Here is a 23967-nt window from a genome sequence, read left to right as displayed (position 1 = left end):
AATTATTCTTTTTTCTTCTAAGTTTGTCTTCTATTTCTTTCTCCAGATCTCTTCCATATATTTTGGATGCTTTATTTTACTTAACTGATCCTTATTATTCACACATAAAGCAAGAAAAATTTCAAGTATTAAGATGCCATATTATAAAAGGTCAAATTATAAAACATAAATTTGCTTTCACTTATATTGCTTCTCAAGAAAAAAATTGTTTTTAGCATTTGTGTTGAGAATGTTTCACAAAGAATATGTAACATGTAGCATTTATTCTCTTAGTGGGTGTGGATTTTTGAACTATTCAATATGCATACTTTTTCAAGGTTTTGACAGAGCATATCACTCTATTTATTTTGGCAATAGCTCTATATTCATTGTGCTGCTTTTCTTGCATTTCTAAGATTTGCATTTTATTTTCCAACTTTTTCAACAATGGTAGAAACAAATATTTTTGGCTTATTCTCTGCTATCAAAGAATGGTATTTGGTGAAATGAAAAGTGATTGTGATTTATTAGAATGTAAAATTAATATTCACAAAAGGCCATGCACTTAGGAGCTTATTTATTGAAATTGCACTATATCAATTAAGAGGAATTGTTTTTATTATTATTCTTTATTTTGTGATAATGTATTTTTTCCCAAGAAAAGGAATTAAAGAATAGAAGGCATATTGAACCCAAAAGAGAATGAAATGTGTGACCATATTGAAAGAGTGAGCCTCACCAGAGATATTATGAAACTGTTTCATGCTATTTTAAAAAGAAATTTGCATATATACTGGTAGAATTCTCTGAGACTATTTGTAAATTGTTGCTTTAAATTGTATGCCATATTTTAAAACAAATGGAAGAAAAACATCGAAGTATATAATTTCATTTTCTACCCTTTTCTAAGTCAATCATCCATATACTAGTTTCTAGTTTTTGAATTAGTGTATTTTAAATTAACATTAATAAATTATGGTCTGAATATAAGATTAAACATTACTGTCTTATATACTACTTGAAACATTGTTATTTAAATGATTATTTTTATAGAGTCAATATAGTTGACATACACAAATAGAATAAGATGTTTTGTCTCTTAGTTAGAAAGGTAATGTTAATTAGATATATCATAGTTTTTAAAGTTTGACGTGTATTTTAATTAGTGGTATAAAAAATTTAAAGAATTTTCTTACAATAGTCAAAACAAAGAGAAATATAGGAGCTAAAGGCCTATGTTTTATGATTTTACAAACTTTTAAAATTAAACAGAATATCCTCAGTTTATAGAGTAATAGAGTTAGAAAAAATAACTATAAATGATAATAGATAGAACTTTTTTCCCTATGAAAATAAATTTACTGAAAGTTCTGACAATTTCCCCTTGCCTTTCTACCATCTATCTCATCAGTTTGAACATAAGTGTAAGATGGGAAGTGATAAAGAAAGTGGGACACTTTAAGGTATAACTCTCAAGTATTTTTGAGATTTCGTTAAAGGAGAGATTGAGAACTTAGTTTCTTCATGTCAATTGAACATCCAGATGAAAAATGGAAAACATCAGAATACAGACAGAATGTCTAATGTGTTTAAGTGTGATTCATCCAAATTAAAACACTTGCATTTATGGTGGGAATAGTGTGCATATTTTTCACTAAATCCTTAACATACCACTTTGAGTGGTCAGTAGGTTATCACTGCTTCAGAGAGTTTTTAAAAAGTGCTTGAATTCTTATTTTATATGCATTGAATGTAAAGAGCAAATCGTCAAATTTTAGACTTTTTAAAGGGTGCAGATTTTGTCTGAGTCTACTGAGTTGGAAATTCCAAGAAAGCAACAGTTCACAAGCTGAGCCTTGTCATTGCATTCTAGGTATGTTTACCACAGCTCTAAATGGATGGTGGCGGGCAACGCTGATTCCCCTGTGCCACCCCGGGTGTACATTCATCCAGACTCGCCTGCCTCAGGGGAGACTTGGATGAGACAAGTGATCAGTTTCGACAAGCTGAAGCTCACCAACAACGAACTGGATGACCAAGGCCATGTAAGTACATGGCCTCCCTAGTTTGCCTCCATTGGATGGCGTGGGCTGTATCTGTACTGTTCCTGCCTGAAGGAAATGAACTTTTATAAGATCATGAAATTCCTCTCCTGGTTGACTAGCCTGTGCACAGTCTGCGCAAAATCTAGGTTATAGTTGCATCAGAGATTATGCCTGTGGCCGGAGTATTCTATGAAGCATTTAATAGGGAAAACTAGATATTGCATTTGTATTGGAATGAAAGAACCTCAGGCAGCCATTTTTAGCCAAAACATTTGTTTGAAATCCCGTGAGGTGCCAATTATTATACTCTGAATATGAATTCTTGGCACTTGGGTGAACAGTGATAATGATTTATTGTGTCCTGCCTGCATCCAGTTCTTTCTCCAGTGAAGCTCATGCTTCTCAATAACAGCCCAGGCTTATGCTGTTTGCGTGTTCCACCTGCAAGCTCCCAATTGTTTTGTAACGACATCTAAGGTGTCAAATACGTTGTAATAATTCCTTTTCATCTTAAAACTGCTGAAAAATGATATATATGCTAAAGCCAGCCATTTCAATAATATAGTCATTTTTAACACTTTATTAATTTGTACACAGTATTGTTCCTAGGCAAGACTACCCTTATTATTTTAATAAATAAGTAACTCTGGATACATGCTGATTTCCACTCAATGCTAGCATTTCTATTAGGTTTCTGTTATTTGAGAGGGTTTTGACTGAAGCAGGATTGAAATGCCTTTTTAAGAGCATATATGGTACGTAAAAGGAATACCAACTAGTTCATTTCTCAAAGGGGTGACATGAAGATAGCATATTTATGGGCCAATCTTTTCAAACAAAAATGCAAACTGTCATAAGCTAGTAATACAGCGATGACAGGATGTGATTTGTAAGTTGCTAGATAATATCTTAAGCAAATTGACCTTAATGAAGACATTCAAGTACAAATTTCATTGTGGTACAGATGCAGCATCTGAATTTTTAAGACTCATCTCTCTCAAACTGCCAGTACTTTTGTTTATTTGTTGCCTTTCATATTCTAAACCAGAATCAGAAAAGTAACAGTGTACAGTTTATTTCTGAATCCCACTTCATGCCCTGTACTTTAGTGCATTACTTTGCTTCTCTTCTATTTTTTCTGTATATACACAGTCAGGTTGTAACAGTTATTTTTCATTTGATTTCAATGAAAGAACACTAGTTTCTTCTGTCTCATTGGGGGAGCCAACTGTGAAATTTTGCCAGTGCATCCACTGAGGAGTCTTTAATATTTTTTACAGTAAAAATTTTTAAAATAAATGGCACTAAGTGTTACCTGTTTTCAAAGCTTAAACATACCCTGCTTTTCTGAGTTCTATAGTTTGAGAATATATCTTTTAAAGAGATAAGTGGGTCTAAAAGCTATACACTGTCATATATAAGGGACAAACTCCTTTAAATAATTTAAATAAATATAGTCATTCTATAATTCAAATTCTTTCAGATCAAATTACTGGCTTCATATCTAATATCTACCATATCTACAAAATTAGATATAGATCTAGTAATTTATCCATCTGATTTTAACTTCATAATTTCACTAGACTTTATTTAAAACAGCATTCTCTAGAGAAACAGAACCCACAGAATGTATAGATATAGTTATAGGTATATAGATAGATATAGATAGAAATAGAGATAGAGATAGAGGAGGAATTTGTTTTAGGGAACTGGCTCACACAATTGTGGTGGCTGGTAGGTGTGAAATTTGCAGGGTGGGTGGGCAGGCTGAAGACCCAGGGAAGAGCTTATGTTGCAGCTTGAGCCTCGAGGCAGTTTGGAAGCAGAATCTCCTCTTCCTCAGGGGACCTCCACCTTTTTTCTCTTAAGTCTTTCAACTGATTGGGTAAGGCCCACCCACATTATGGAGGGTATCTGATTTACTCTACTGATTTAAATGTTAATCTCAACTGAAAAGTACCTTCACAACGACATCAAGACTGGTGTTTGGCCAAACATCTAGGTACCGTGGTCTAGCCAAGTTGACACATAGCGTTAGTTATCACACAGCATTTGTTTTAAATACAAAAGAATAGATTGCAACTTGAGCCACAATTGTTTATACCTAAATAATTATAACATTTCACTCTTAAAAAATAAAAACATAGCAGAAAACAGATACAATCTATAGAAGTGTGTCATTTTCCAGTAAAATTCTTTTAAGGTTGTGACAGGATGTAATACTTTAATAAAGGAAAGTAATTAGTGTGTGCAGGGAATAGGGAGAGAATAATATGTACCTGTGCATTTTGGAAGCGAGGAAATTGCCTTTGCAAATAGTAAAAATGTACATATCGCTTGATACTAGAGGAGAAGGTAGGAGGGAAAATGCTCTTTTCTGTTCTTTATTTAAAAACAAAGTTTTGAAGACTTTGTAAAATGTAGTAAGAGATAAGAAGCCATAGTCTCTGCCTTCAGTGATCTTCTAGCCTAGATGGGGAGAGAGGACAGGCACACAGGTGATCGTGATGTCAGCGCACAGCAGTGCAGTTACCATATTGTTCCAGCCAGGAGACATTGGGAAGGCCCTGTGAAGAAGGTGTCTGCTGTGTTTCTTTGCTCAGTTTGGTGACCCTAAATAAGGTTAGATTAGAGATTAGGAAGTCATTTCTTATTCTATTGCTGATGTGATTTAGCGTCTGAGAAGTCAGCAGTACCATTGTGATGGGACTAACTCAGCAGTCCCTTTCCTGATGCAGAGACCTCTCAGGGACTCTCACCTCTCTGCCCTCATACAGTTGAGCCTCCCCACCCCCCAATTCTAAAGGAAGTGACACTAATCTCTAACCAATCAAGCTGTAGATTCAAATGCGAGGTAATTTGTTTTCTAAATTGGTTTCCTACTTTTTGTCCTCTCAGTTCCCAGTTTTATTCGGCTAAAGATGTACAAGTGTTCAACATGGTGACTTGAGAACTCCATGTAGACCTGGGACTTTTATTAAACACAGAGAGATTGGAGGAAACAAATTGTCACAGGGCTGTGAGTGGACCTAGGGCTGCACATGAGATTATGTGCCATTGTGATTTTCCCCAAAGTGATTTTTCATCTTTCCAAACACCAAGAATTGTTTAGAGAGGAATACTGGTGAGAATCTAGAGATGTAGAAACGTCCCACCACTCCACAGCTAATCTGTTTTTTTTTCCTGTTTAGCGTGTCAACTTTTTATTAAAGAAAAATTAATCTTATAATTTTTAGGACTACACATGTATGTCTTTTTTTAACATCTTTATTGGAGTATAATTGCTTTACAATGTGTTAGTTTGTGCTTTATGACAAAGTGAATCAGCTATACATATACATATATCCCCATATCTCCTCCCTCTTGCATCTCCCTCCCACCCTCCTTATCCCACCCCTCTAGGTGGTCACAAAGCACCGAACTGATCTCCCTGTGCTATGTGGCTGCTTCCCACTAGCTATCTGTCTTACGCTTGGTAGTGTATATATACCCATGACACTCTCTCACTTCGTCCCAGTTTACGCTTCCCCCTCCCTGTGTCCTCAAGTCCATTCTTTACGTCTGTGTCTTTATTCCTGTCCTGCCCCTAGGTTCTTCAGACCTTTTTTTTTTTTTAGATTCCATATATATATGTGTTAACATACGGTATTTGTTTTTCTCTTTCTGACCTGCTTCAATCTCCACAGCTAATCTTGAATGTTGTGAAGACTTTATAATCCCTACTTGTCCTTTGGGGAGACTGTAGTCAGCTTTGTCTTGGATTGTATACAAACCAAGACTGATTCTTGGATTACCTGGGAGCAGATGGTCAGCATGCTTGGGTGGGGTATTTCCTTCTCATTATGTGCATGTTCCACTTGGAATTTGCTGTCTGGAGGGAAACATTCAGGTGAACATTTCCCTGCAGAATTAGATAATTCTATATCTAAGGTAATTCTATATCTAAGGTAATGGTGCACCTTTAACCAGGGCAGGACTTGTACCCACAGTGCTGGTGTACTTTGGAAGGAAGCACAGTCAGGCATCTACAGCCAGGAAACTTGTCGGAGGGTCTGTTCTTCCAGCTGCTGAGGATTCACTGATACAGTCACCCTAGCTCTGAGTTTGTCCTCACCCTCTTCCCATTTCTGCTCGAGAATCAGATGGGGAAGCAAGAGGTCACAGGGGAGATTGCTAGATCTCCCTGATGGAAGGAACTTGCCATGGCTTAGAGGGCTAAGGTTCATAAGCAAAAAAACTTTGACTCTCTGGGCCTTGGTTCTCTCATGGGTTATATCGGAACCAGAGAATTTTGAGTGACTCAAATGAGCTGATGAATTTGAAAGTCCATATTTGTAAGGGCACAGCATCACACCTGAAACAAAACCCAGGCCACTTTGATACGGAGCTTGCAACCCTGTGTACCTACCCTGACCCCTACCATTGAAAGCAAGTCTGCATCTGGTATCACCAAAAATGCAGGGAGCCAGGTTTTTGTTATCTGCTCCTTCTTGGTCCTTTGCTTGACTTGTTCCAACACTGGCATTTAGGTCATGTAGAAAAGTTCCAGAGTCAGCAGGTAGTGTTTCCCTGTTGAGCTGTTTTGTGAGGGACAGGTGGTGTATCTGTCAAACTACAGGCACTTAAGGCCCATCAGATCAGAAACACGTAACATCGTGCTTCTTTTGACTCAAACCTAGTGTCTTTAATGTGGGAAAAAACTGTATTAACCTTCACATGGGAAAGCACCCCGTGTTTATGGACAGAGGTCCATGTGACTATCTATGCTACTAGGTAATGCCCCAAAGAAAAAACAGCCTCCATCTGAACAGAACAGAGAGCACGGAACATGGAGATCAGTTATAATTATCTGAGTTTCAGAAATGGGCACTATCATTGTGGTCTCCTTGTTTATAAGGCCAGTGGTTCTCCTTGTTCTACTTGTTCTATTAAATAAGCAAAATATTCTTGATGAATGGATAAAGAAGATGTGGCACATATATACAATGGAATATTACTCAGCCATTAAAAGAAACAAAACTGAGTTATTTGTAGTGAGGTGGATGGATCTGGAGTCTGTCATACAGAGTGAAGTAAGTCAGAAAGAAAAACAAATACCGTATGCTAACACATATATATGGAATCTAAGAAAAAAAATGTCATGAAGAACCTAGGGGTAAGATGGGAATAAAGACACAGACCTACTAGAGCATGGACTTGAGGATATGGGGAGGGGGAAGGGTAAGCTGTGACAAAGCGAGAGAGGCATGGACATATATACACCAAACGTAAGGTAGATAGCTAGTGGGAAGCAGCCACATAGCACAGGGAGATCAGCTAGGTGGTTTGTGACCACCTAGAGGGGTGGGATGGGGGGGTGGGAGGGAGGGAGATGCAAGAGGGAAGAGATATGGGAACATATGTATATGTATAACTGATTCATTTTGTTATAAAGCAGAAACTAACACACCACTGTAAATCAATTATACTCCAATAAAGATGTTAAAAAAATATTCTTGAACACTTGTCATTATAACTTTGATAGTTCATTAAAAAGCAAATAATGGAAAAAAAAAAGCAAATCATGCTATTTTATGAGAATAACTAAGGCTCGTTTAGCATTCTCTTAAAATTTCCAGGGATATACTATATTCCTATAGATCATATTGAAAGTATATTATTTTCCTTGAATAATTTTCAGGTTGCTATTGGCAGTTACCCTTTAATGTGCAAACATAGGCATGCCTCATCTATTTCTGTACCCTACCCCAGTATACCCCACCTTAAGTCATTTTGGAGATTTCGTAAGGATATAAACAAATAAATGAAATTAAAGTGTATATAGCTATACAGAGAAATCTGCCTGAGAGAACAAAGACTTTATAAAACAAGAACCCACTTTTCATTGACTAGTAAACAGAAACCCAAATGAATTTTTGTTTCCTTCACTACAAGCCAGTTCACTCTCGTCTTCTTGGCCATGCACTGTATTTTTGTTTGTTTAATGTAAAGTGGCTTTTTCCAATTTTTAGTCTGCTCTGGAATTTGCTAATCATTGGAATTAAATCTTGCTTTTTCATACTTTTTACCTGACTCACAGCCAGACATACATTTCATGTTAGACTTAGTGTACACACACACACACACACACACACACACACACAGAAAGCAGACAGTGTTTTGGAAAACAGTATCTATTCTTACTACAAGCAGCACACTCTATTTTTCTGCTTTATTTGCTAATTTTACTTATTTTTAAAATTTCCAGTTGCAACACTTTAAACTGATTTTGTGAGCCATGAATGAGTTAGTTGAAATTCTGTCCTTTTCTAAACCTGGAAACAGACTTTTCCAGAGGTTGCTGATTTGCGTTGTGTGTCCCTGGGTGATGATGAAGGCTATTGTCCCCTCTTGTCCTTTCCTCAGACTCATGCTATTGTTCCATCAGGAAGGTCTGGTGGGTCCCATCATTAGATCTGCTATCCAGGCATTTCCTCCACTGATAGAAAGAAAATTTTAGGGTTAAAAAAACCCCAAAACTGTTGGTTAATAACAGAGTGTAAAGACATCCTTTGGGGGCAGCAAACACACTCTACAGGTAGAGGGCTATTTGTGTTTGGGCTGACCAGTGATTCTGAATGTGGCTTATTTAAACTGCACACATCCTGAAAAACATGAGGCAGGTCAACCAACCACTGTGTTTTTCCCAGACCTTTGTTTAAGCATTTCTCCAAACTCCTAACTCCTCAAAACCGGAATTCAAATTGTATAGCTCAGGAAACATATAGATTCATTAACTAAACTCATTAGTGAATATATTAATTTGGATTCCTGGCAGCAAATAGAAAATCCCATTGGATAGGGCTGTTTCTTTTTTTTTTTAATCATTGACATATACAATTTTTTTTTTTTTTTTTTTTGCGGTACGCGGGCCTCTCACTGTTGTGGCCTCTCCCGTTGCGGAGCACAGGCTCCGGACGCGCAGGCTCAGCGGCCATGGCTCACGGGCGGGCCGAGCCACTCCGCAGCATGTGGGATCCTCCCGGACCGGGGCACAAACCCGTGTCCCCTGCATCGGCAGGCGGACCCTCAACCACTGTGCCACCAGGGAAGCCCGACATATACTATTTTTAATACACAGTCCATATTCAAAAATTTCCAGCTGTCACAATAATATCTTTTGAGTACTGTTTTTTCCTGTCTGGGTTCCAATCCAGAATCACACATTGCATTTATTTATTTATTTATTAACGTCTCTATTGGAGTATAATGGCTTTACAATGTTGTGTTACTTTCTGCTGTATAACAAAGTGAATCAGCTAAATGTATACATATATCCCCATATCCCCTCCCTCTTGCGTCTCCCTCCACCTGGTCCCTATCACACCCCTCTAGGTGGTCACAAAGCACCGTGCTGATCTCCAGAAAGTAGGCATAGAGGGTTAGGGCTATTTCTTTACCCCACCTGCTCAACCTTGACAGTATAAAACATATAAAGAAGAAGAAAACATTCACGCACAATTCCATCATCCAGAGCTGTGACCACTCTTCATATCTTTGTATGGGTCCTTTTTACTGTCTACTTTTATGTAGTTATGATAAGTTGAAAAACAACTTGGATCCTTTATTCTAATTTAAGATTTAAAAAGAAGCGTTTCATTATGTGGTTAAAGATGTCCTAAAAGCGTTAGTAATGGCTGAATAATGTTGTATCCCACTGTGTGGACTTTCATTTACCTAACCAGTCTACTCATGTCAGTGGTTTATAGTTTTTCCACTGTTGTAAATGGTGCACTGCACATCTTTGTATATGAAACGCTTTTCTGGATTTGGAATATTTCCTTAGGATAAATTCTCAGAAGTGGAGTCTTTGGGCAGAAGGCAGTTGAACCGTATCATCAGATTCCCCTAGCTGAGTCTGAGAGCTTTTGCATCGCCAGGCATCTGGGTTTTGGAAGCCTTGTTATGATGGGAGCACGGACGCTGGGCTCTCCAGGCAAACCAGAGACTTTGTGAGCCACGCATAAGTCACACCCTGGGGTATCCTTAAAATCCCTTTGCCCTTGAATAGACATGTTGTGGTCACCAACAAGGGAAAAAATGTTTCTGAAGAAAACCTTGGTGTGCAAATACTTATTTTTAGGGGATGGGTGTGGTAGAATTCAAATAATCATTTCAGTCTCACTCTTAGTTTTATTGTCTTGGACTCTGTGTTCCATTAGGATCATTATAAATAAAAGGCTTATGAATTTATTCTTGTGTTTTCAGAAACAGAAAATTTGATGTTACATTCGTATGGTTATACACAGGGTTCCGCCAAAATAGTGATTACTTTTTTCGTTTGTATTTTTATGCACACTTTCCAAACAGCTTCCTAGCAGTCTCAGTCCAATTTTGATATACTTTATTAAATTGGCACTTTCAGAGCCTTGGATATTTTTATTTCCAACTGGGATTCATTTTGCACGTTAAAGATTTAGTCAAGGCAGAAGTTGCTGACAAATTTGGCTTCTCTTTCCTTGACATAGATTATTCTTCATTCTATGCACAAATACCAACCGCGAGTCCATGTCATCCGTAAAGACTGTGGGGATGATCTTTCTCCCATCAAGCCTGTTCCATGTGGGGAGGGAGTGAAGGCATTCTCCTTTCCAGAAACTGTTTTCACCACTGTCACCGCCTATCAGAACCAGCAGGTACTGTTCTCAGAATTGGGATCTTTCTAGCCGTTTAATTTCATGTGCAGATTGAAAGCTAGCTCTTCTTTTCACTGTATCTAAATGTTATGAATTGTCATAAAGCATTTGCCATCCAGAATATATATGTATTGTAATAACAATTATTTATCCATTATTCCTCATGTAAAGCTACTCTAGTGAGGATTTCTTCAGACCAGAGTGTGTCTCATGACTGGCCGTGTAGGTTTACTTTCCATTTTGAGACATTGAATCCTGATGTCATAATTAAAATTAGAAAGCATGTGTATTGACTAGGAAATAGGCATGTAGGATATGAAAGTGAGTTACGTCACAGGGCATGGGATTTGACAGCTCACTTTATTTTAAAGCTACCATCCATATATTATGGGAAATATTTCAGAAGCATTTATCCTATGCAGTCATTTTAGTATATATATACAAAAGGGCTATTTCTTTCAAGATATGCTTTAATTGTGATAGAGGGTGATGCATATGCTTATATAGTCTGAGAGATGAGCGATTGTGGAGTAATCCTTTCATAAAATTGGAAATAATTTGAAAAGTGAAAAACTTCTTTTCTATATGAGTAAGTATATGTACTTCTTTAAGGCTGTGTCAAGCAGGTGGATAACTGAATTGAGGCAATTATTTGATCCATGCAATTCTGGACAGTTTTCATAAGAAATAGCGATGGAGTTGAGGCTGATGTGGTCTGTGGTAGATTTTTTTAAAATTTCAACGGTCAGCAGAATTATTTTAGGTTTCCACTTCTCTTTACATTTATATACATCTCAGTTAACAATTTTAGGCTTTATAAACTCTCTGTTGTGTTTTCTGTTGTTTTAAAGCTTCTTAGGAGATTTGGACCCTGTCCTGTGTGTCCTCCTTTAGGGCTGAGAGGCTCATCTGTTCTCGTCCATGTGGCGACACCTGTCCCACAGCCCAGGCTGTCCTGTCCTCTCATACTCACGTTGTCACACTTCTATACAGGTTTTTGGGAGGGAACATGAAATTAACCTTTAAAAGGGCTGGAGAGGGCTTCCCTGGTGGCGCAGTGGTTGAGAGTCCGCCTGCCGATGCAGGGGACACAGGTTTGTACCCCGGTCCGGGGAGATCCCACATTCCACGGAGCAGCTGGGCCCGTGAGCCATGGCCGCTGAGCCTGCACGTCTGGAGGCTGGGCTCCGCAGCGGGAGAGGCTGCAACAGTGACAGGCCCGCAAGGGCTGGAGATAATTAGGAAGATATTCTTAAAATATGTCAGGTGTAGAAAATGTTTTTTATTAAAGGAAAAATATAATGCATGGAGAGAAAAGAGCAGAGGCATTTGTTACCCAGTTCATCTTTTTTCTCTGTCTGTCTGTCTGTCTGTCAGTCTCTCTCCAACGTACCCAATTAACTGTGTTAAAAGTGTATTTTCTACTAGCCTCTGTGATACAATAAACGAGCTGCAGTGGGCTTTTGGTACATGTTGGTGACTAACACCAATTCACAAATGTTGACAAATCAATTAAGAGGATGGAAAAATTAGAAGAAAAGAAAATTGATGATGAAAAACCATGTTCATTTTTTTAAACTTCCTGGCTGCCATTTTGAAGAACTTTTGGAAAATTGGTAAGCAGCCCATGCTTGGTGGCTACCAGCGTGGGCTCTAAAGCCTGGGGTGCTAGCCCAGTTCTATGGCCAGTTAACCTTATGATCATAGGAAACTTAACCCAGTGTAAAAGAAACATAAAATTGGGATAATAACTACATCTAAGTTGCTATGAGAATTCAATAAAATAATATGCACAAAACTCATATTACAGCATACATGGTATGCACTCAACAGATGTGATGTCAGCAATAAAAAATCATTATAATAGTAATTGTGAAAAACCTATATTTAGACAAGGCACCATTATATAAATATGTACTCTTTTTTAAAATACTATTTTAAATGAACACTTAAGTTATTAAATGTTCTTTAAACATGATTTAAATGAACAGATAATTGAGCTATAATGAATTATAAAGAATTCTTTCAATGGCAGAGTGGCAGACATGGTGAATTACTTAGCAGACTCTTACATTATCTCATTTATAATGTAGTTTTATCCACACACTAAGACAGTAGCATATGGAGTACACCTACCTCAGGTGTTGCATGGCTGATTGGCAGATGGTTGAGAGCATACACAGCATAATATAGGGGGATTGCGGATGACTTTCCAAGGGTGCCTTTCTTTGCCTTAGTGTCGTCCAGCAGTGTTCGTTTGTCCTTGGCCAAAATGGCACAATAAGAAAGAAGGATGTTCATTAACTTTGGAGATTCCACTAAACCAGGGAACACAGAAAACAAAGCACGACGTGCTTCTTAGAAAATAGGCTGTTAACTCCTTTGGGCAAAGTGGACATCTGGTAAGAAACAAATGGGACGTTGTTTACTAGTGTCAATTTCAGGATGGTATGACTACAAAAAGTTGTTTTTAATGGAGACGATTAGACCACTTGCAAAAATGTTTCCCTCAAATCTTGGGGCCTTCCTGGGCAAAAATCTGGTTGTGAGTCAACAAATTACAACTGTAGTTAAAATGAAGCCATTATTTATTTCTCCTACATATATAAGATTGAATCCCATTAGAACCTTCAAGTCATGGTTACCTCTGGTTAGACATTCACTGTAGTGCTCTGACCAGGTCACGAATCCATAGATAAAAGAGGAGATGAGAGCCGTAAAGATGATTCAAGGAGAGACAAAGTTAAAGGAATGTATATTGCCTATTTCTGAAGAAGGTTAACAACATTCGAGCGTATAAATGTCTGTTAAATAGAAGCTGGATATTAGCTGCTCCGCATCACCACTACTGCAAGAGAAACAGACACATGTCACAGCGTTAATAAAGGGAAGAATTTTAGTTTAGAGAGGTTGTCAAACAAAGGGCAAATTATCAACAGATGATTCAGAATCTCCTTCTCCAGGGATATTAAAAGCAAAGCAAACTTTATCTATTACAGAGCTTGAACAGAGGCGGGGGAATGTCCTTTTCATAGCAAATGAATGTCTAGATGATTTCTGAAATTTTCATGTAGCTTTGCTACTAATATAATAAAATACCTGAGAAACAGGGAAGAACACAGTACATCCTCTGACAGTTAATTTTGGAGTTACTTATAGTTCTTTCATCATTTCCATTTTTAATAACCTTCCTTGGCATTTATAATAAGACTTGATGTGATTTTTTTTTTCTGCTCTGCAGATTACTCGCCTGAAGATAGATAGGAATCCCTTTGCCAAAGGCTTCCGAGACTCTGGGCGTAACAGGTGAGCCTTAGTGAAAAACATTCTGGCTGTGATAAATATATTTGATTTTTTATTGTGGACTTTCCATTACAAAGTAAACAATTAAATTTACTGACATGGTTTTGAAATCACTTCTGATGAGGATTTAAATTTACTAATATCATTGAGCCTTGGATGTAACTTATTTTGGGTGTGGCATTTTGCCCATTTCTAAGATTAATATTGATGTGAAATGCTGGGGTGAAAACGGAAGTTCTCAGGGTGTACAGTGCATGCTGCCTCTGAAGGGGCCTTGTGGAAACCTGCCCCTCAAGATCCAGGGGCTTTAATATCCCAAATCAAAATACTCTCTGCATCTGCTCTTGGTTTAGAATTTGCTTAGTGATGTCACAATTATGTATTGATCTGTCTTCGAAATAGGACAGACTCTTGTTCACTCAGATTTCCAACTAGAATATGAGACTACTCCTCACTGCCAAGACAGCTGATGTTCTTTGGTTTCCAAATTTGTCTTGGCTCTACTGACAGCCACACACTTGTTTATTTTTTCTGTGTCGTGTTTTATGGTGTTTGTACTAAGTGGGAGAGCTACAATAATGAATTCCACTCTATTACTTTTTATCAAAAAGCAGACCACCCTAGTCTGTGTGCCAAGAGTTTTTGAATTTATTGATATGATTCTATCCCAATACAGTTCAGTGCAACGTTTTCTAAAATAACTGTTGATAGTAATAATAGACTAACGTTCTCCAGATGCCCTTTCAGGGTAAGACTTTGACTTAAATGTTTTTAAAAGCACTTTGTTTTTAAAAAGTATTTGAGACATTTTTTATCACTTTACTCCAGAAATACTTCTTGAAAACTTGGTATTGGTAGGCGGTGTACATATTTATATAATGGTGCCTTGTCTAAATATAGAGGTCAAAATCCCCGATTATCTTATTTTAGGAACAATTTCACTTTAAATTGTAGAGAGAAAACAATCAAGCAGTAGTGCAGACTTTTAGTTCTTTCAGCTGATTAGCTGGGCAAGGTAGTGTAGACAGAGACCTTTTCTCAGAATAAACTCAAATGCTTGCAGAAAGACTTGATTTCATCTTCATATGCAATGATTCATTTAAACACCTGCCCTAAGCCTTAAACTTAGCGCAGGCAGATCAACAAGACTGACTAATAACAGGGCTTCACTCTGTAGGAAGATTTGCAGGTATTCCTACTATACATTGTCTGCTGTATTGAGATGATTCTGTCATTTTAGATGTCTCTTTCCATGTGCAGAAAAACTTTGCTTGGCTTTTGTTATGTTGCATTAGCTCATGGTTAACTTTGCTTTTCAGAGGAGTTTCTGAAAGTTGAATGATCTAGTAACTGGGGTGGTCACTGGTAAGGTGACTGAAGGAAGCCCCTGGGATGACTCCTTTTCTACCTTGCCAAATACTTTGATGGAATCTTCTTATGGTTTTGGTTATAGCCGAAGAGTATGTATCTATTTATGACCCTTGCATTTCTTTCAGTTCTTTTTTTTTTTTTAAAGCAGAGAATAAATTTATTAAAACTCACTGAAACTCCAGGAGGGCAGCATTTAGGCTTGAGATCATACATCCAGGAACTAAGTCCAGGCTCTCCTGTAGGATGGCTCTAGCAAAGACCTCACTGCTGTTGACATTGGGGGGGGTCACATGGCTTGTACGCAGTCTTTTTTTTTTCTTCCACTTTTATTGAGATGCAATTGACATACAGCATGCCTAAGTTTAAGGTGTACTGCATAATGATTTGACTTACATACATCATGAAATTATGACCTCAATAAGTTTAGTGAACATCCATCATCTCATATAGATACAAAATTAAAGAAATAGAAAAACAATTTTTTTTCCTTGTGATGAGAACTCTTAAGATTTCCTCTCTTAATAACTTTCCTCTATAATATACAGCAGTGTTCATTATATTTATCATGTTGCACATTACTGTCAGTTTGTTTTTGAAGCAATAACTTTAAACATATTTTTAAAGGTGTATTTTGGGTAGTAGTCATAGTGGATAAGCCTATAAGTAGAAGTGAGATGATAAGATACATATTACAAGGTTTCAGGAAGAATTCTAGATAAGTCAGCACAATGAAAAGACGTTAGTTTTTAAAAATTTGATCAGTGAAAAAAACTCAGAGGCATTGGTGAAAATAAACCACTAAGTCTCTTGTTTGGTACCATGAGGTCAAATGCTAGGTTTGATAGAAATTTTTTCTTCCCTTTGGCTGCTTCAGGAGTATATAAGCATGGCATCCATGGTGCTTGCTGTTTATTGCCTGACTCTAAACCTTTTAAAGTTTTTAATCGACACGCAAAAAATAATAAATTATGTTTTAACACTTTTTAAAGGTTGTTAAAATTTTAAATTTTTATTTTACTCCAAATCTTTAAACAATATCATAGTATAGGAAAAACATGTTGAACTTATACATAGCTTTCTTGTTAGTGAAATGAATAGTTTCACTTTTTTTCTCATTTAAATGACTTCTGCTTATCACAGAAAAGCTCTTCAGTGCCCATTTTGGAATGCTAAATATCTATGGACCAGTATTCCCAGTTTTAAAAAAATCTGATTTTAACATTTTCCACTGATAAATGCAAAAGACACTTATAATGAAAAGAGAGAATTTGGTCAGCTTTAAAGATTTCTAACTTATGTATTATTTTCCTTTAAAAAGAAAGTTATCTGTAAGACCAGGAAGGTGCGTTGGTGCTGAGGACTTGGGGGAGGGGTGATATGTTTTCATATATTGATAGAGAAAAAAGCCCATGAGAAAAAATTCAAAATATTTCTTTAATACCCCCAGTTTTCTTGCACTGTTGTTACTGCTTTTTAATACACATTCTGTTTTTATTTTTCCCTAGACATGAAATAAACAAATTATGCAGGACAAGAAAGAAACTTGGACTTGTGATTTTTTTAAACTTTATAAAACAATTGAATTAAAAATTATACCCTCCTGGCTATTTATGGTTCTGCAGCCTATTTTATAGGAATCAGTAGCTTCAGCCCTTAAAAGCTCTCCTGCAAGACATTTGTTACGTGAAGGAGAATTTATGTGCTGAGAATAGTTTCATTCTTCAGTTAGGCCTTACGGTTGACCCTATAAAATGTTTTACTCAGGAAGGTACAAAAATTTCTTCTCTTTAAATACTTCAGGAAAAACATAACCATTTTACTAAATAAACTTGGCCATTTGATAGCATAAATTAGCGAGGTGATAAAGTGTGGAAATTGTTCAAAAGCATCTTGTATAAATTACCGTCTTGGCTACACTCCTGCAGGAGGTGTCTTTTATCTTTTCTTTAACTAGATGGGAAAAAGTCTCCATTACTGGAGAAAATGAAGGCTTTTTTAAAAAAAAAAGTCCAGATTCAGCTAATAAATATTTTATAACTGTTTCCTGCAAAATATCTGAAATCCTTTCTAGAACTTGCAGTGTGAAACAACAGCTTCAAGAAAAATATCAATAGGTCCAAATCAGATCACATGTAGATCTGTCACCTTCAGAGCATCCCTTTACAGCTTAGGGTTATATATTTGTGAGGATCAATAACTTCTCCCTAAAAATTTGGTCTGTGGGTTTTTATTTGAAGCATCATACAGTTTACACTGCTAAAGCAAATAAGGCACTGATGGTCATCTCCACAGCTAATAAATTTCTAGGTCCCATCGATGCTCAGGACTTACCTCTTTGTAAATTCCCCTTGAGATCACTCCAGGACTACTCTGGTATCCTGAATATTTAAAACTACAATTACGAAAACTCATCTATGCGGTTTCACAAAGCAGTTTATACAAAACTGTGTCCTAACTTCTTTAGCTTAAAAAAGCTTCTTTCTAGAAAGTCATAAAAATTGAGTATTAGTACAAGCTAAAAATAGAGCAATCAGCTCAACAGCACCCAGCGTTCATAAGTTGAGTATTAAATGAAACCTGCAGGTCATGTGGGGCTTTGGGACTGACCAGGCTGCCAACCTTCTCCCCAATCAATACTTTAATGTACATAAAATATTGCTGAGTAGAGTGGTCTTGGATCTGGTTTGTAGCCAGCCACAGATAGCATGTCTCGTTTGGAAAAAAAATCACTTCGTGGTAAAGAACTTTAGAGCTAGGAGAGGGTTTAAAGCTTTGTATTCCAATCCTCACTTTGTGGGAAACTGCAGTCCAGGGAGCTTCAAACATTTACTCAAGGTTAGTGGGTTGTAGTTACAACCCAGTTCTCCTGATCTCCAATCCAGTGTCCTTACCACAAAATAGTCCTCTCTCTGGGGCACACTGATTCCATCCGAAGACAGACTCTGTCCTTCATGCTCAGGGCAGCCCAGGGCAAGCGGCGGAAGATGGTTTTAGCTGCACGCACAGGTCACTTACCATGGGTCTTCAGAGAGCTCTCGCCATGTTGTACAGGGGGTGTGACTCTGTGAGGCGGTTTTCTCTAGTCTTAGTTCATAGCTCATGACTTGGGGATGGAGGGAAAGTAACAGGTGGAGTCTAAGCTATTAAAGATAGACCCTGTCTTTAATATCAGCATTAAATACAGATTATCTGTATTAAATAGAACTGTATCTGACAATCACAAGAGGTGTTCGTGTGCTGTTTGACACTCAGGAATCAGACATTTCCTACGGTGGAGCTATATATTTCATGAAAAGCACAGTGTTACCTAGATTAACAAATTGCTTAGCACTGAGATGATTGAGGAAATAGTTGGTGAGGCCTTGAGAATGTGCCAGTTGAGTGAAGGGCCTCATTTCTATGACCTAGAGGACTTAGTTATCTGATGTACGGAAGTGATATCTGAATCACTTACAGTAGGAGGTACATACATTTATTATGTGTTTAGAGTAGTCACCCTTGTTTTAAAACATGCATGTATCCACGTAAGTAGCCCATAATGAAGTTATCCTGTCTCTCTAAGTGTCCATTCATTAAGTGTGTGTAGGGGCTTTAAAATAATGTCTGGTGCTGATACTAGCTCCATATACCGTGGCACCCTGTGAGATCACCTTCCTGGGATCATCCTCCAGGCTGGGCTGAGAAGCCAGGGCTGCCCCCTCTTCCCCAGAGCCTGCCCTGGCTGCCCTGCGTGTGGTGATCACGCCTCTGAGAGAGAAGTCAGTTTTCTTAGGATGAGTGCTCTTCTCAGCTGGCTGCCGAGGCACCGGATGCTGGATAGAAATGCCTCTACAGGGCGTGCTTTTGTGGCAGAGCTCTCCGCATCAGAGGGAGAGTGGTGTAACAGGGAGAGAGTCTGAGCTCCAGATTACAGCAAAGCCGTGGACTCACGGCAGCTAGGATGGACTCTCTCCACCCCAACTTCCTGGTACAAGGGTACAGCTTTTTATCCCCTGAGATCAGCTAAGTTTTCTGAGAATGTTAACAGGACATCCTGGGTGGATTCCATCCTCTTGTGCTCCTGGCGACAGAATGGTAGCTCGTCTCTGAACCATTTCTTTTTCTGTTTGTGCCAAGCTCCTCACCTGCCAATGTGGGGGGCCACTGTCAACACCAGCGGTGTTTTCTGAGCTGCTTATTATGGCTGCAAACTCCAACTGCTCCTAACTGAGCTTCTTGTGTTCACCCCCATCCTGACCCTTCCATTTAGAATGGGTTTGGAAGCCCTTGTGGAGTCATATGCATTCTGGAGACCTTCACTGCGGACCCTCACCTTTGAAGATATCCCTGGAATTCCCAAGCAAGGTAAATCACAAAGTCTCTTGGGTCAGGGACTTCCCTGGTGGTCCAGTGGTTAAGACTTCACCTTCCAATGCAGGGGGTGCAGGTTCGATCCCTGGTCTGGGAGCTAAGATCCCACATGCCTCCCGGCCAAAAAACCAAAACATAAAACAGAAGCAATAGTGTAACAAATTCAATAAAGACTTTAAAAATGGTCCACATCAAAAAAAAAAAAGACTTAAAAACGAAAAACGAAAAAAAAAAAAGAAGTCTCCTGGCTCATGTATACAGCCAGGTCCTGCCCAGATGCTCAGGCACTGAAAACTGCACAAGTCATTGCTTGTCCTCTATAATGGCGACCTCATTACCAACATCCTCCCATTACAGGATCCCTCTCTTTTCTGTCTGGTATGGGGATGGGCCAGGAAAATGGCCGTTGTGGTCAAAGGTTAAGTCTTGGATGTTTTAGGCTGTTTATATATTTCATAACCTTTACTTTACCCTAAATCTCTTCTTAAAATTAGAGGTAGACTAGTTGGCCCTGGTACCAGGTGTACTTCACAGATAATTGCCAATGCTGGTCCTGGTTTACCCTTTCTTGCCAGCTTCCTCTTCCTTCAGCAGAATTGCCTCTAGGCAGGGTTCTCTTGTATTTATGATGAGAAGGTCAGGCACACTGAGGCAACCTTCCCTGAGCTCCCCTTTGAGTATTTCCTGCGAGCCCAGGGCTGGTGTTTCCTCAGAGGGAGCAGCATGGAAAAGGATGACACTTCCTTCTCTACTTGGTAGGTAGGACTCGCGGCTCACTCCTGCACTCAGGCATTTTACGTCTGATCCTGCCCAGCACCCCGTTGAGAATTTAGCATTGCTGGGTTTTAGATAATTATCATTGGGCAGATTGGGCTTTTAGATTATTTTAAGAAGCTGTATAAAACACTGTCACTAGAGCAATGAAGGTTTTACAACCTATCCAGCCCATTGGAATTCTCTTCTCTCCCTAAGTTCCGTCAAGTTGCAAACATCAATCTGTCAGCAAATCCAGAGGGGGGAGTCAGCCGCCACCACTGTTATTGATTGGATGCAGGGTTAACCCCCCTCTCTATTTCACAGGGCTGTTTACTTGCTGGACCTCTGCTCTTGTGTTAGCATGTGATTCACCAAACCATTTTCTGTTTGGAAATGAGATATGTATACATGTAGCTGATTCACTTCGTTGTACAGCAGAAACTAACACAACATTGTAAAGCAACTATACGCCAATTAAAAAGAAAATAAAGTTCTAGATGGTTGCCTTATTTCAGTAGCCCTGAGTGGTACAGTCATTGATGCACACAAGCTTGCAGTGGGAAGTTGCAAGTTTGTTTGAGGCAGGATGTGTCTTTGACCAATTTGGCTCTTTTCTTTGAATTCCTTCTTTTTTGGCAAGAAAATATATTGCTCCAGAGGAAGCTCTGCCGAAAGAAAGAGTAAAAGTTGGGTAGGGGCTTCCCTGGTGGCGCAGTGGTTGAGAGTCCGCCTGCTGATGCAGGGGACACGGGTTCGTGCCCCGGTCCGGGAAGATCCCACATGCCGCGGAGCGGCTGAGTCCGTGAGCCATGGCCGCTGAGCCTGTGCGTCCAGAGCCTGTGTTCCACAACGGGAGAGGCCACAACAGTGAGAGGCCCGCGTACAGCCAAAAAAAAAAAAAAAAGAAAAAGTTGGGTAGAAGTGAGGTGATGGAAATTTTGGAACAAGATACAGGGTAAGATGAAATTTATATTTTCTAAAGTTGCCAGGAAAGTCAGTATTTGTAGTGTTTATTATTAAAAAAATGAGAAAACTTTGAGAAAGCTAATTGAGGGAGAAAATGTGAAAATTCTATCTGATAGTGTCCTAATATCTTCTGGAAAAAAAAATAGTCACTCCTTGGGGAGATAATTTCCTTGAAAATATTGAGAGGATCTATGTTTAAAATATTTCAGTCTGAATTCAATTAAATTACAGTTCCTGAGAGCGGAGACCATCTCCTTTTCATCTTTGTACCCGCCCCTTGTAACACGTCCGTCTAGCTCATGTGTACACAGTTGAAAGGAAAAGATGCTCTTTACATTTCAATTTCTTTTGTAGGAAATGCAGGTTCCTCCACCTTACTCCAAGGTTCTGGGAATGGCGTTGCGGCCACCCACCCTCATCTTCTGTCCGGCTCCCCTTGCTCGTCTCCAGCCTTCCACCTGGGACCCAACACCAGCCAGCTGTGTAGTCTGGCCCCGGCTGACTACTCCGCATGCGCCCGCTCTAGCCTAACCCTCAACCGATACAGCACGTCCTTGGCCGAGACCTACAACAGGCTCACCAATCAGACGGGCGAGACCTTCGCCCCGCCCAGGACTCCCTCCTACGTGGGCGTGAGCGGCAGCGCCTCGGTGAACATGTCCATGGGCGGCGGCACGGATGGGGACACCTTCAGCTGCCCACAGACCAGCTTGTCCATGCAGATTTCCGGGATGTCCCCCCAGCTCCAGTACATCATGCCTTCACCCCCCAGCAACGCCTTTGCTGCTAACCAGACACACCAGGGTTCCTATAACACGTTCAGGTTACACAGCCCCTGTGCCTTGTACGGATATAACTTCTCCACATCCCCCAAACTGGCTGCCAGTCCTGAGAAAATTGTTTCTTCCCAAGGAAGTTTCTTGGGGTCCTCACCGAGTGGGACCATGACGGATCGGCAGATGTTGCCCCCCGTGGAAGGAGTGCACCTGCTTAGCAGTGGGGGTCAGCAGAGTTTCTTTGATTCTAGGACCCTAGGAAGCTTAACTCTCTCATCATCTCAAGTGTCTGCACATATGGTCTGATGAAGCCTTTAAGTTAAACTACATTGGAATCTGGCTAATGTATATTCTTTCTTCGTTTTCCTTGTCTTTTCTTTTTGGAAAGCAATATGAAAAGAAACTTATCAGTAGCTTGTAAAATGTACATATAATAGAAAATGAAGGCTCACTGAGTTTTTTTGACTTTCTCATGGTGAGATTGTAATTATCTTTGGTACATATGTATACTGTATATGGCATGTGGGGTTTTGCAGCCTACAAAACCACATCCTCCCTCTATTTTTCCCCCCAGTTACACAGAGTATTGGCATAAATGTAGTATGTTTAACCAAAGTTCTCATACTTTTTAAAAAACCAAACAGCAAACTTAAAACTTGGCAATGACACTAACCAGACTAAGACATATAACTTAATTTATCAGGAAAATGCTCTACACAGTTTCCTACTTGAGGCTTGATACCCAGCAGTAACCAGCACACAGAGTCTTGTGAATTCTGTTATTCTTGGGCACAATGTGAGAACCTAAGTCAGTAGAAGTCTTAGTAATAGTACTGAGGTATCTGTAATCCTGAAGGATTAGCTTTTGTGTTCCTACTTGCTCTTATTTATCACAGGTATTAGGTGACTTTGGTCCTATAAAAATTCATAATCCATAGTAATTACTTTCTTAAGGAAAATGGAAAAGCTTGTGATCTTTTTCACTTTCTATTGGACATGTAAGAGGTATTTATTCATCTGCAGAGAATAAATTTCCAGTATTTTGGATTTTTTGCTCATTTTATTTAGTATCAAGTAGACTATTAAAGAATGTCCTATAGACATTTTTAAATTCCAGTTTTTACCAGGGAAGGAATATATGATATGACTGGAATGGCAAAAAGAAAATAAATCCACCTCAAATTCTTTGATTCCAATGAGAAATGTCTAGCTTTTTAAATCAAGAAGAATTATATTGTTAGCTATCCCTTAGGTTTTTATAGTGTTTTGTTTTTTTTTAATTCAGGATTTTTTTCCACCTTGCTTTGAGATTCCTGACCCATGGTCTATAAGTAAGGGAAAAAGGCATTTATGCTACTTATTTATATCTCATAACTCCTACAAATTGAAACCTTCCCCCTCCTGAACCTTGTCCCTTTGTCTGAAGTCTTTCTCAAAACAGATAGATTCTAGGCCTTCATGGTGTTAAATAACGCCGTAAGGAATTTCAGGGGGTTATCTCCAGCAATCTGTCTTTTGGGGGTTGCAGTGCAAAGGCCAAAGCCCATTACTATAAAGTTCCTCTTGGAAGACTAAGGAGGAAGATACCAATTATGATAAAGGAGCTGTAAAACTTTTAACCTCAACATCATTTTTAACCTCAAAACTGAAAAAAAGAAAATGAAAGCAGTATTATTTTTTAAAAACCCCTAAAACAATGTATACAGGGTTTCGAAGCATGTAGTAACTTTGATAGCACATAATGAG

The 23967-nt window shown here is 38.8% G+C and overlaps 1 protein-coding gene across 1 annotated transcript in view; it reads left to right on the top strand.

Moving 5' to 3' along the window:
- The window catches only part of TBX18 (T-box transcription factor 18), a 28230-nt gene extending 5542 nt beyond the window's left edge, over positions 1–22688 (top strand). Inside the window, exons 4-8 of the mRNA XM_030859429.2 lie at positions 1853–2024; positions 10532–10699; positions 13941–14005; positions 19623–19717; positions 21800–22688. Of these exons, the coding sequence (XP_030715289.1) occupies positions 1853–2024; positions 10532–10699; positions 13941–14005; positions 19623–19717; positions 21800–22527 (1228 nt within the window). The 3' untranslated portion in view covers positions 22528–22688. The remainder of the gene's footprint in view (positions 1–1852; positions 2025–10531; positions 10700–13940; positions 14006–19622; positions 19718–21799) is intronic.
- Positions 22689–23967: the final 1279 nt, after the last annotated feature.

This window comes from Globicephala melas, chromosome 14 (assembly GCF_963455315.2).
Source record: "Globicephala melas chromosome 14, mGloMel1.2, whole genome shotgun sequence".
Lineage (NCBI taxonomy): Eukaryota > Metazoa > Chordata > Mammalia > Artiodactyla > Delphinidae > Globicephala > Globicephala melas.
Note: the sequence above shows the minus strand (reverse complement) of the source record. Positions and strands in the feature narration are given on the sequence as shown.